The sequence below is a fragment of the Haliotis rubra genome, unplaced genomic scaffold, assembly GCF_003918875.1.
Source record: "Haliotis rubra isolate DU_JTF1 unplaced genomic scaffold, ASM391887v1 Scf499, whole genome shotgun sequence".
In the NCBI taxonomy this organism is placed as follows: Eukaryota; Metazoa; Mollusca; class Gastropoda; order Lepetellida; family Haliotidae; genus Haliotis; species Haliotis rubra.
The window spans coordinates 240,579-255,815 of NW_025767189.1; the positions used below are offsets into that span (position 1 = coordinate 240,579).

General features: G+C 40.3%; 1 protein-coding gene across 1 annotated transcript in view; it reads right to left on the reverse strand.

Moving 5' to 3' along the window:
- Nucleotides 1–15,237, reverse strand: part of LOC124291640 (lipoxygenase homology domain-containing protein 1-like) — a 114,270-nt gene that overhangs the window by 24,262 nt on the left and 74,771 nt on the right. The window contains 12 exon segments of the mRNA XM_046728690.1: nt 861–993; nt 3,785–3,871; nt 4,254–4,263; nt 4,451–4,679; nt 5,445–5,573; nt 5,909–6,148; nt 8,114–8,336; nt 8,814–8,977; nt 11,464–11,514; nt 12,278–12,497; nt 13,009–13,163; nt 14,283–14,415. Of these exon segments, the coding sequence (XP_046584646.1) occupies nt 861–993; nt 3,785–3,871; nt 4,254–4,263; nt 4,451–4,679; nt 5,445–5,573; nt 5,909–6,148; nt 8,114–8,336; nt 8,814–8,977; nt 11,464–11,514; nt 12,278–12,497; nt 13,009–13,163; nt 14,283–14,415 (1,774 nt within the window).

Below are 15,237 nucleotides of genomic sequence, written 5' to 3' on the forward strand. Positions count from 1 at the left end.
ACCAGAATAGGCTAGAGTGTTAGTATTGGACACTATGGCAAATATCACAGTAAAGGAACACATGTAACTGAGGAGGATACATGATTTTGAAAAGGGAGGCGAGCATACTGCCCAGGTATACACGATTATCAAGGTAAATAAATTGACATGTAAGGTGTCTGACAAAAATAGGGCTGAGAAGCCTCTGCACCACCAGCAACATCTGGCATTTGCAGAGGTTGGCATCTTCAAACCTATCCAGCAAGACTTGCAGGTGCATGAAGAAATGCAACACGAAACAAGTCTTTAATAGCTACTGACTGCTCCTGCTATTTACCATCACAATTTAAAAAAAAAAACCCCAAACCAACAAAACAAAACAAAGTTGTCCTTACAATAAGTCTTGGACAAGTTCATTAAAAAGTATGTAATTTTTCAAGTAAAATTGATATTTTTATACTTATCCTGACTCATGATCTTTTGCTTATCTCCCTTTCCCTTGCGAATGGTAGTGGAACACTTGAATCCTTTGAAGTTCCCGACGCGGACGTAAAAATACACCCACCCACGAGTTACATCCCTTTTCCCGCGTAAACAGTCATGTGACCAGCCTTACTTGTCACTCTCTCCCTTTTCGCCCAAGTGGATGGTTGGGCGAGTACTGGAGTCCCGTATACGGCATTATATCCTTTTCATTTAGGTCCTATTCTTCAAAATTATGTTGTGTAAAAGGATTCAAGTGTTCCACTACCATTCGCAAGGGAAAGGGAGATAAGCAAAAGATCATGAGTCAGGATAAGAAAATATCTTAAAGTCTAAAGCTTTTATCAACAACTAGAGATGTTATTTCTGATAAAGGAACAATGTTTGTATCGACCTACCTTGTAATGGCGCCATGTCAGGTCTGATGGTAGGAAGCTCTATGGTGCCGTCAGGGTTGTCTGTGGAGGATCTCACCCAGTCTCGGTACTCTAGGTTGAACTCCTCACCTGAGTTAGCATCCTTCAACTTCATCTACAATACACATGATAAACATATGCAGCACAATAAGATATGCTGGAGATTGGTACCTCTACCTGACTGAGCTAGCATCCTTCAACTTCATCTAAAATACACACGATAAACATATGCAGCACAATAAGATATGCTGGAGATTGGTACCTCTACCTGACTGAGCTAGCATCCTTCAACTTCATCTAAAATACACACGATAAACATATGCAGAGCAATAAGATATGCTGGAGATTGGTACCTCTACCTGACTGAGCTAGCATCCTTCAACTTCATCTACAATACACACGATAAACATATGCAGCACAATAAGATATGTTGGAGATTGGTACCTCTACCTGACTGAGCTAGCATCCTTCAACTTCATCTACAATACACATGATAAACATATGCAGCACAATAAGATATGCTGGAGATTGGTACCTCTACCTGACTGAGCTAGCATCCTTCAACTTCATCTACAATACACACGATAAACATATGCAGCACAATAAGATATGCTGGAGATTGGTACCTCTACCTGACTGAGCTAGCATCCTTCAACTTCATCTACAATACACATGATAAACATATGCAGCACAATAAGATATGCTGGAGATTGCTACCTCTACCTGACTGAGCTAGCATCCTTCAACTTCATCTACAATACACATGATAAACATATGCAGCACAATAAGATATGCTGGAGATTGGTACCTCTACCTGACTGAGCTAGCATCCTTCAACTTCATCTACAATACACACGATAAACATATGCAGAGCAATAAGATATGCTGGAGATTGGTACCTCTACCTGACTGAGCTAGCATCCTTCAACTTCAGCTACAATACACACGATAAACATATGCAGAGCAATAAGATATGCTGGAGATTGCTACCTCTACCTGACTGAGCTAGCATCCTTCAACTTCATCTACAATACACACGATAAACATATGCAGCACAATAAGATATGTTGGAGATTGGTACCTCTACCTGACTGAGCTAGCATCCTTCAACTTCATCTAAAATACACACGATAAACATATGCAGCACAATAAGATATGCTGGAGATTGGTACCTCTACCTGACTGAGCTAGCATCCTTCAACTTCATCTACAATACACACGATAAACATATGCAGCACAATAAGATATGTTGGAGATTGGTACCTCTACCTGACTGAGCTAGCATCCTTCAACTTCATCTACAATACACACGATAAACATATGGAGCGCAATAAGATATGCTGGAGATTGGTACCTCTACCTGACTGAGCTAGCATCCTTCAACTTCATCTAAAATACACACGATAAACATATGCAGCACAATAAGAACTGCTGGAGATTGGTACCTCTACCTGACTGAGCTAGCGTCCTTCAAATTCATCTACAATACACACGATAAACATATGCAGCACAATAAGATATGCTGGAGATTGGTACCTCTACCTGACTGAGCTAGCATCCTTCAACTTCATCTAAAATACACACGATAAACATATGCAGCACAATAAGATATGCTGGAGATTGCTACCTCTACCTGACTGAGCTAGCATCCTTCAACTTCATCTACAATACACACGATAAACATATGCAGAGCAATAAGATATGCTGGAGATTGGTACCTCTACCTGACTGAGCTAGCATCCTTCAACTTCATCTAAAATACACACGATAAACATATGCAGCACAATAAGATATGCTGGAGATTGCTACCTCTACCTGACTGAGCTAGCATCCTTCAACTTCATCTACAATACACACGATAAACATATGCAGCACAATAAGATATGCTGGAGATTGCTACCTCTACCTGACTGAGCTAGCATCCTTCAACTTCATCTACAATACACACGATAAACATATGCAGCACAATAAGATATGCTGGAGATTGGTACCTCTACCTGACTGAGCTAGCGTCCTTCAACTTCATCTACAATACACACGATAAACATATGCAGCACAATAAGATATGCTGGAGATTGCTACCTCTACCTGACTGAGCTAGCATCCTTCAACTTCATCTACAATACACACGATAAACATATGCAGCACAATAAGATATGCTGGAGATTGCTACCTCTACCTGACTGAGCTAGCATCCTTCAACTTCATCTACAATACACACGATAAACATATGCAGCGCAATAAGATATGCTGGAGATTGGTACCTCTACACCAAAGATCTGAAGATATCCCATTACAAATCAGCCCAGAATGACCTTGAGCAATGACCATTGACTGACCATTGACATGAAATCAACACATGCCTGACATCAGAAAGTAACTTTCTTGAGCAATGGACACTTCTATTCCAGACTACATCTTCCAACATATCTGACAAAGATATTGATTCAAATTCAGTAAAATCAAACAAATTCTGGATTGTTTGACACTAAGATTGTAATTCTTGTGTGTTTCAAATGTTTATCCCATGGAAGTAAGAGAAAGATGAGAACTGTCCTTCGAAATTACCCAGGTCCACTTTATACCAAGCTGATATCTCAGGACAAGGTCGGGCTGAAGTGACATGTAATTGGATGTCCTTAGTGGAAGCAACCACTAAGATCTGGACTTAATAAGATTGGGTCAAAAAGCCATTATGTAACAAGACAGCAGAAAATAGCTCAAGCCATTACAATCACAATATTCTTAACATTCATGGAGCTAAATCTATAACGTGACAGGGCAAGAGTTATTGACCACCCTCAACCAACTTTTCAAATAACAAATGTAAATGTTAGATTGTCATATAGACAATACCAGTGTCTCATTTACTGTTAATATCAGTTCAGAACAGAACAATGGCTTACCTTCTCCAAGAACCAGGAGGAATTCCCGGCTTTGGAATCAAAGAAGATCCGGACTTTGAACATTTGGCCTATCTTGCCCACATTCAGCTGAAAAAAAGATTTGTACAGTGCAGGTATTTAATTTTGATTCTAATGTTAGTATCCACGTCTGACAAATGAATGAAAAAAAAAGCAATTTTTTAAAGTTCTTATTAAAAAGAAATTCAGTTGTACCTTAATATTTCATTCAAATTAAAAAACATGTACATCTAACCATTACTGAACCTTCTTTGTATATTGTTAAGGTTACTTGAATACAAAGTATCTTGTACACTACACATATCATTTACAAACAATTACAATTTAAAGATAAAATGCTTGAAAACAGTTTGGAACGTAGATACTTTAAATACATAAGTGACAATTTCTCAACAAAAGATCTGACAACTTATAATGGTAAGTGTAAACATGCATGGTATAAGACATTTACAGATGAGGAACTGGAAAATTTTAGGTGCATAGCAAGCCAATTTTTTGGTGTAAGCCCGATAGGTTTAGTATTGAGGGCTTACCCAACATTTTTAGCAACAATCATGTGTAAGCCCGGGCTTTCATTCATAATGGTGGCTACGCCCCCGAATTTGTGATGACATAATATCAGTGCAGCTACACTTTAACCAGCATTACCTGCACTTTAAGACAGGACCCTGGACTGAGTGTGCCGTCTTGTTGATCTGCTTCGGCTCTGTGTGTCCACTTGTGCCATAGATGACCATCATGACCTTGTCTTTGGTCCCTGCATCACTCTGACCGCCAGTGTAAACCAGACCTGTCCATTTCCCTCGACTCTCCGGCTCTCTCTTGTCTCGTATCCGGAAGGCGATGTCCTCAGGCACTCCTGTTGAGATCTGAGTTTCTGTAATGGAGAGACTAATGTAGAGTCCTTGGCTATAAAATGCCAACATTTCTATATTTCCTTGTAGAACTGGGAGGTAGTTGGGTGAAATGTTGATACTGAGCACTGCACTATGCCTGTGACATACGAATCTGCAAGTGTAGGGGTGAGTGCATCACTGAGATACCATAACTGCTAGGTCACGGAGATACAGTGCCACAGGTTAAAAGCCAAGCACCATCTTTTAACGTCTTTTAGAATGACACAGCGGAGGTTTAACCTATAACCTTCTGCTCACTGACATAATGACAACTTGACATATGGAATCAGCATGATCATTCGACTTTCAAAACTTCATGATAACAAGAATTCTTTATCAACATTGAAATATCTCACAATATGGCTTCCCTTTCCCATTATGACCGAAATGTTCCTACACATTGCAGACAATTTCTGCAGTTATTGTTGGTTGATGAGCTTACCATGTGCCTGAAATTTTAATTCTTAAAAGTCCTGGTGAGATTCCTTGACAACCAGCTACCGATGTTTGTTGCTGGGGTTGACTAATTTACTGACAGGCAAGACTGACTGTGGTGCATTGTTAACCCAACACCATGAAGTACTGCTCCCAATATCAATCACTTGCTTGTCTACTCCAGATAGGATTATTTACAGGCAAAGGTCATACAGGCACATAAGATAAACAAACGAACGTTTGTAACAAACAAACAAACACAGCAATCAAGCTGTTGTACATATTTCATTTCAGATGTTGATATAACGTACCTGACACAGGTAGAGACTTTAGGGTACCCTTGCCGTCATCCCTCAGAGTCTGGTTACATCGACACACACTCTCAAACGCTGCTGACACGCTGTCCATCACTGTCACGTGATCCACCGTCCAGTCGTTATCTGACAAAGCAAGCACTGTCACGTCTTGAAACTAAAACATGTATTGAACAATCATAGTCATCATGTGTGGCACCATGTTAGTGGGAGATCCTGAGTTACTGAAATCGTCTTATTCAGAAATTGATCTCTGAACACCTTCCACCATATTGGTGAGAAATGCGAACAAGCTTTTGTCTTAGTAATAATTTTGTAGTAACAACCTTTTTGCTGCCATTTTTCGATGCCTCACTAAAATAACTGGGTTATGAAGGTCTTGAAACATTATTAAGGGCAGTCCTTTATCAATAGGTGAATGCTGAAAAGAGAACAATGGGCAATGTGACATCATAGCTCACCTCTCCCCTTCCCTGTGAATTTGAGCTGCACCTGCTGGAGCTTGCCCACGGAGACAGCTGAGACCACGAACACATCCAGGTGGCCGTCGTTCCACATACTGGTAACTCCGTTCAGTGATCCGGTCAGTGGGCGGAGACCTGTGTTACCATGGACACCATATAGGTTGACTGCTACCTGTGCTCCAGGACAACCATCTCCTCGACCCCGCCCAGTCTGGATCATCACCACATACTGCAGGGCTGAAAAACAAACAAACAGAAGGAATCAGGTAAAGAATGTTGTTTTCACATGCTTAAAAAGATTACTGAGTAAGTGAGTTTGGTTTTACGCTGCTTTTAGCAATATTCCAGCAAAATCACGGCAAGGGACACCTGAAATGGGCTTCACACATTGTACCAATGTGGGGAATCGAACCTGGGTCTTCGGCGTGATGAGTGAACACTTTACCCACTAGACTACCCCATGCCCCAAAAAGATTAATGAAATAATGTTTCACAGTTATACATAATTTCTTTGTTTAATGCAACAAAAAAATGAATAAATGAATGTTTCATATTTTTAGAATTGCTTTCTTTGTTTAAAGCAGAACTTAACAGCAGTAATATTCAAGCATTATGAAGTCTCCTGTAAAACAACATGTCTGAACCAGACAAACCCGTGATTGATATCATGAGTATCATTCTTTAGTGTATGGACTCGCCTTGTTTGGAAGATGTACCATTCGCATCAGGAGGTACCAATACCAATTGAAACCTTGCTAATTAATGAATATTACCATTCAAATTCAAGAACAATGTACTTGAATTCAAATGTCATACTTCTGGTTGGATGCTACTTGACAAAGCTAGTTACAGAGAAAAACCGCCATGGATTAAAGCTTAGTTATCTATTGGCTTGAGGACTGTCTGGGTCCATAGTAACTGTTTGCGACACAAAAACCTGCAATCATTAGGACTCAAACCAGTTACCATATTTCTTTTAATAAGCGCCCTGGCACTTATTTATTTCAACGGAGTTCCAGACCTGGCGCTTATTAGAGGCCCCAGGGTGTTTGCCCTTACTGGGCGTAATTACCGTAATTGTTAGTTAGCTGCTTTACCCCCGACACTTATTAGAGGCCCGGCGCTTATTGAAGGAAATACGGTACTTGAAAAACAGTATTACTTTGTGGTGTTGGATTTGTTTGTTTGTTTTGTAACTCGACAATATTCCAGCTACATGGCATCTGTAGTGTTGGACTTCAGTACAGGTGATACTGGCGATCTCATACATCAGTCATTACAGGTGATACTGGCGATCTCATACATCAGTCATCACATTTGTCCAAACACTGACGCTGTCCTATTCTGCAAAACTAACTCTGTGCCATAACTCCCATGCTTCAACAAGGAAGTTGAATCGTAGTTCAGTAATGTTTCATTGTTTTACGACAACAAGGCTAGCTAAAGTGTGAAAAAACCACCATGAATCAAACTTCAGTCATCTGTTGGTTTGAGGACTGACTTATTAACTGCTTTCCACACAAAAAAAATGTGATCATTAGGATAGAACCCATTTAAAAAAATACTATTACTTTGTAGTGTTGGTTGTCGAATGCCACACTCAGCAATATTCCAGCTATATTGCAGCTGTAGTGTTTGGTTTTATTACAGTTTGTATACATAAAACATGTGATCAGTTACATCAGTTATCACATTTGTGCAAACACAGACATTATCCTATTCTGCATAATTACCTCAATGCAGTGTTTAAAACTCCCAAAATTCCAAGCCAGACATTTTAAAAAATTACCAGTCCGGATACAAACTTGCCTGTCCGTTTTTCAACAATAAAAAAAAAATAAAATCAAGTTTCTGAATACTTTACTGCATGTATTGTAACATTAAGGCTAAGGTACATGGCCTGGTTTACAAACTAGAAATCTGTTGCATTTTCTGCCTCTCAATCACGATCAGAGAAATATCTAACAGACCACTACAGACTACTTTGAAATTTGACCGTCCGAGATGAAAATAGACTGTTCTGGACGGTCGGGCAGGCGGGAATTTTAAACGCTGCTCAATGCAAGTACAATCCTCACTGTCATTACTCCCATACTTCAACAAGGTAATCACTTTATAGAGTAAGATAGTCATGTTAATGTATAGCACTTACAGGCCCAGACAGGCAACTTTGCTGTTGTGCAACTGTGAGATGTGACTGACCTGGAAGAGGCATCTGACTGGGTCTGCCTGTGACAGCAATCTCCCTCACGGTCTGTCCATCATCCTTCTCTTCAGCAAACCACCTGTCTACATACAGCATCAGCTCCTCCCCTGTGGAGGAGTTCGAAACCTTCACATAGTCACACTTCCATGTAGGGCTCGCACTAGCTGCCTCGTGCTCCAGACGAATCTTCATCAGGTCCCCGATGTTACCAGCATTGATCTGCAGAGACCAGAGACCTTACAATGTGAGTGCCGTTTGTGACTGAACTGATTCTCAAGGGCACCAATCTGCTTCTTTGTGCACCGATTGATTCATGTATTAAGAGTCTGACCAACAGTTCGTCTAAAATATGGTTCTGATTAATACTTTTTAGTTACATCTGAAACAAGAAAAATATCTAGGACCAAGTATTGTTGTCTTATTTTCAATTACCATTAATATTTGACATGAAAATAAAAGCAGCAAACATTTTAAATTGGAGATAACTATGGTTTCGTAACCCACAAACATACTCCCACACATAATACCTTCCTTGCCAACACTCAAGTCTTGCCTGGAAATCCACCCAAACACATAAATTTCACCTCAGTCTTACAGATAACTGTGGTTTACCCACAAGTCTTCTCCCACACATAATACCCTCCATGTCAACACTCAAGTCTCACCTGGAAATCCACCCCAACACATAAATCTCACCTGGAACTTCCCCTCTCTGCCAGGATAGAGCACATCACCCTTCGGGTCAGGGACCTGCTGTGGCTTAGAGTCACCATTTTTACCACACAACGTGACTGAGACATGTGACTTGGTCCCTGCCTCTTCCTCATTGGATGTCTTGACGATCACATCATACACACCATCTGCAGGTTGATTGGCAGTTTAAACTAATGCAGTAATACATATGGATATACAGGTGAGGTGAGGTGAAATTGGGTTTAACGTCGTGCTTGGGAATATTTTGCATATGGCTATATGCAGTAATACATGTGTATGGGCTGCTTGTATACAGACTTAAGCTGGTTTTATAGTGCTAGCCCACTGAGATACCATGTTGCATGGCATAATACCCCACTCAGACACATATGGCTGATCGACCGACCAGTTCTTGTTGTACCCATTAATGCCGGCCAGGCAGGGACCAACAAGTACCATATTTTACCATATGGCTATGACAGACCATATGGGCGGACGCTTTAATCACTACATATGGATATTATGGATATACAGACACATACGGATACATAGATACATACATACAAAGTATATCCAGAAGGTTTATCAGCCAACCACCAATCACAAATGTTTAAAGATCACAAGATTTGAATGTTGACAGAAATCAAGCTTTGGAGGGTCATTACCCTCTTTATAGCAATCAAACAATGCAATTATAGCGTTACGCCGATCATAAGCCAACGTGAAAGTTAGGGAAACTAGTGAAACGGGGTCCTGGTTACTTGAAGTAAAGATGAGAATGACAATATATCATCATGAAGTACTCTTCCTAGATGGGCTAAATCAATGAACAGACTAAACTTCTGCTGATAAATCCTGAACTACTCACTGTTTTTGCCGCTCTTCTTTGCGGGTGACTTCTTGCGTGTATCTACAGTGTCTGAAAAGTAACCATCATTCTACATCATCCTTCTGCTATAGGATGGTAGCCTCTTAATAATCTAGATTGGACCAACAAAACAATTGATTGATATTATAACCAGGGGTCCAGATAAAGGCCGTATTGGCGTATGTATGTATGTACGGATATAAAATATGCACGATACAATAGGAAATAATTTTAGAAAACGTAGCAAATATGCACCACAGCAATGGTGTACGGTTTTAGAATCATTAATAGACGTATTTTTTTTAAAGTATTGCTTTATTGTATATTGACCTGTTTAGATAAGAGTAGCAATGTTGTGGTGCATATAAGAAACGAAACACAAGATTACTGATACTCCTGTAAGTCCAACTAGTACTCTCAATGGTTTTCCAGTACTCCTCTGTTGAAAATATAAGGAGTATGTACCCTGATGTTGAAAAAATTATCTGAGCCCTGTCTTTGATTTTCAAAAATGGCTGCTACCTGCCGAGAACATCCAGCCAGTCTGTGGATAAATGCTATTTAGGTTTGTTTTCACTGAGTTCTAAAATCAAAACTACTACTGGTAGTAAAATATATATTTTACTGATGGCCAATAGGATTTTGCATGACATAGCATATAACAAAACAATTTCTCTCCTAACAGCGAGGTGAATGTCATCTAATACTACTTACAATATTATTGTTACTTCGACCACAACCTCACTTCCGAGGAAGAAATGCGTTATATGTTACAAGTTGTGTTATGGAAAATCTTTATGGTCATCAATCATATACCTATTTACTATAACTAGTAAAAGTAGTTTTGATTCTTTAACTTCCGTGTAAGCCGATCTGAACACAAGTAAGATATCGTTTCAGGCTTCCACAGCGCCGCTTCTCACTCACAAACATAACCCATCTAGCACACGAACTGCGGGGTCCTGTGGAAATCTGTGCATGGTGACACCATCACCCGACCCCTAGGAGCAATTGACGACAAAGCAACGATTCGGCATGTCGTCGTTCATGTTGAGAAATCATCAAAATGATGGCGTGCTACACACTTTCTATACAACTAACTGAAAATCGTTCCTCATATGACGTCACTGCAGTGCTCTGGCGACAGAGTTACGTAACCTGTCTGTGGTTTCGTTGGCGGGCGAGAGGGAAGCAGGCGACTTTTTGGCCACTTTTAATCGCTCGGTATTAATTAACCACAAGTTTTTAAAGAATAAATTTGGTGTTCCGCATAAGACTAACCACAAATCTTTCATATGTAATGGTTAAAAGAGTAACAAAAAACAAAGTTTAGTGGTTCTTTAACGTCTTTTGGTATGACGCGGTCGGGGGATCGAACCCTCACGATCCGTCCGCTCTTCGGGCAGGCGCTTTAACCACTACACCACGGAGGCGGTTTATGGATATGCACACACATATAGATACATACAGACAAAGTATATCCAGAATGTTCATCAACCAACCTCCAATCACAAATGTTTAAAGATCACAAGATTTGAATGTTGACAGAAATCAAGCTTTGGAGGGCCATTACCCTCTTTTAAGCAATCAGACAAGCGCAATCATAGCGTTACGACAATCATAAATAACGTTAAAGTTAGGGAAATTAGTGAAGTCCTGGTTGCTTGAAGTAAAGATGAGAATGACAATATATCATCATGAAGTACTCTTCCCAGATGGGCTAAATCAATGACTTAAAAAAAATGAACAGACTAGACTTCTGCTGATAAATCCTGAACTACTCACTGTTTTTGCCACTCTTCTTTGCGGGTGACTTCTTGCGTGTATCTACAGTGTCTGAAAAGTAACCATCATTCTACATCATCCTTCTGCTATAGGATGGTAGCCTGTTAATAGCCTAGATTGGACCAACAAAACAATTGATTGATATTATAACACTTGATCCCTCAATCCATTAATTCAGTTAAAACAAGCATACATTGCTGAAGAAACTGTTCAAAACATGAATTCCCATGGAATTGTTAGAAAACAGGGTCACTCAGGGTCAATACTGTTAGACTGACTGACTGAGTTTAGTTTTTATTGGTGTCTTTTAGCAATATTCCAGCAATATCATGATTAATAGTCACCAGAAATAGGCTTCACACATTGTGCCCATGTGGGGGTATTTTGATCGAACTTCTTAACTGACTTCAGTCCTTGTTTCGAGCCAACGCTTTAACCACTAGGCTACCCCTACCGTCCCCTATAAATCAAGAGCCTTGTTAGAGGCACATTGAGTGTCAATAATCAGTACCACTCTTATCAGCATACTACAATTATTGTATGATTAAGGACATAAGGTCACCTCTAACATGATAATAAAATGACTGAGCCTTGTATAGAAACAAACCGAGTGTCAATAATCAATCAACCATCAGATGACTATATTACAATTATTGCACAATTAAAAACATAAGATGACCTATGACATGATAATCATCTGACTGAAAACATTAGGTGACTAAGCCTTGCTAGAAACGAAAAAAGTATCAATATTCAATAGATACTGTAAAGACTATACTTATCACATGATTCACAACTTAAGGTGACCTCTGACCTATGAGATTGAGTGTCCTCTCTGTCGCTCCATCCCCCTCCCCACTGTCCAGCCACTGGTAACAGGGGAAGACATGCTGGACGCTAGGGCGGCTGCCACCTTTCTCCATCACCTCCACCTTGTCCAGGAACCAACCAGCACCATGACCTTGGCTGGAGTGACCTATGACCAAGTTCCGTAACTCTCCCAGGTCCACTGCTTCAAACTCAAACGCATCAGTCTGAAAGGAAGTGTATGATCACATACAACATTCATCTTTGCTGCTCAAGCACATAAGCACTAAGTATATAAACTCAAGTCTATAAACCCATCATCATTCTTCCATTTTCCTCCCCCTTTACAAAACAATAAAAAGGGGTGATAAGCGGATGGTAGTGTGCTGGTCATGTGGGACACAGTGGCGGGAAATGGGAGTCAACCCGATGAGTGAGTGATTTTACGTTTGCTTCAGGTAGCAAAGGGATTCAAACTTCCATGTACCGTTCAAAGGGAAAGGGAGATAAGCCTATAGCATGAGTCAGGATAAGGAGTGAGTGAGTTTAGTTTTCACTCATTCACTCTCTCATTTTTGTGCCAAAGTTGAAGTGACCTATGCAAAATACTTTGAATCACCCAAGGTTTAACATAAATGCAAAAGTGATGACTGAATAAGGAATATGCTGGTAATCAGATTTTACTTCAAGGAAACCTTGACTTCAACGCTTATGTAATACGTTTGTATCCCTCCTCACCTTCCCTTTCCTGAATTTGGGTCCATCAGCTGGGTTGACGTAGAGTCGTCTACGCCCCGTGTCGCCATGGCTACCATATAATGTCATGTAGATCTCTGCATCAGTTTCCCCTGCCCAGTGATCTCCAGTGTGAACAGTCAGGGTGTAGTGATACACTGTGGAAGGACAGAAGTAGTTATGTGGGATCTATTTAATAGTTCTGCAGTAATCTACTGGAAGTCTCTCCATTTAAGATGGATTATAGTGCCACAGCATCACAGAAATATGAATACAGACATGGCGCTATAGCTCACCTGGACAAGTACTAGATTCCAAATCATGTGCCCTTAGCAGTCAATTTAGGAATAAAATATATGCTACAATGTTCAAATTTGTTATTGATCAGACCTGAACAAAATATGACATCACATTAAGGAGAAACAGTCATTTAAGATCTGGAGGTGAGGTGAAGTGAAATTGGGTTTAACGTCGTGCTTGAGAATATTTCGCACATATGATGACGTGCATGCATGTGTATGTGTGTCTGCTTGTACTAGCCCTGACTTAAACTGGTTTTATAGTGCTAGCCCACTAAGATACCATGTCGCAGTGAAGCATGAATACCCCACTCAGACACTTTATACTGACTCCGAGCCGACCAGTCCTTGTTGTACCCATTAATGCCGAGCGCCAGGCAGGGACCAACAAGTACCATATTTTAATGTCTTTTGGTATGACGCGGTCGGGGATCGAACCTGAGACCTTCCGCTCTCCGGGGGACTGGATGCTCTAACACGACGGAGGTGGTCCCCTCAGTCTGGTTATTTCAAAGGCGTAGAAACTTACAGTACTAAATATTACTTTCAGGATATTTATGCAATTTCTTCCAATTTTCAAACAAAACAAACCAGGCCATGACATTAGTACATGCGGCTTTCAGTAATGTTGAACTAACATGGCAAAACAAAATGTAGACTCATAATCCTGATATCAAAATGTTAAAACAGAGCTATAGCTCCGGTGTTGTGTGGGTCACATGTCATACAATGATATCCTGATAACTGACTGACTGAGGTTAGTTTTACGCCGCTTTTAGCAATATTCCAGCAACATCAGGGCGGGGGACACCAGAAATGGGCTTCACACATTGTGCCCATTTGGGGAATCAAACCCGGGTCTTCGGCGTGACGAGCCAACGCTTTAACCACTAGGCTACCCCACCGCCCCCCTGATAGCTGAATCCAACAAAAGAGTTCCAGATATCAAACATGAGCCAGTGGTATACATTGTCCTACCTTTATCGACTGGCTTGCCTCCCCTGACAATAGCAATCTCCCTAGTCAGGTCCGAGTCATCCATCCCCCTTCCCAGCCAGCGGTCAAACTTGAACACATGTTCATCCTTTGTATGTTTGTCCTGCAGAGTGATCTGAAAATAACCAAAGGAAGTCTGAATGCATCTTGTTTGATTGTTATATAACCGTGGAGTATTCCAGCTGTATGACAGTGTCTGGACAAGACAATCCAGTGACAGACATCACGAGCATAGATCTACGGCAAACCGTGACCACCTGATCCTGTAAGTCCAGAATGTATCTCAACTATGGATGGTGCCAGAATGTTTATCACAGATGGAGCTAACAGGAATGGTGCTGAGTCATCAATTGAATAACACTGTTGGTTGATGATGTATTGAAAAACAATCAGATCTTTGTTTGGAATCTTTGGGACATATGAATAAAATATGGATTCATCTTCGATGTTATCAAGGTCAACAGCATTATAGTCATTATACGTGTTTGTATGGCCCACATTCCACTCTTGAGTCTGAAGTTACAGCACCGGAAACTAGTTATGATTTTACGTTGATTTGGTAGCAATTCACTGGTTAAATATGGTTCGACGCTTATGAGTGAATAGTACATTTGGGTGACTTGATGCATGCCAGTTTGAGTGAAGCAATAAATCTCTGTAAATGAATGACACTATGTAATACTAGAGACTCTGTAGGCCTGATTCAGCAGTTTCAGCAAGATCCCACTTATAAGTCTTGTTCAGATATATCTATGTGTTACAGGTGAATCAAACAGGAGAAACATCAGATAACATCTTTCTAATCTAAATTTAAGCTAATATGTCAAGTAGAATGGTCTGCTTCATATGTTCAGATTACTTACGGTGTTTTCAACAATTATGAGGATGGAATAAATGCCAAGATCCATAATATACCTTTCCATTAAAGAAAGACCTT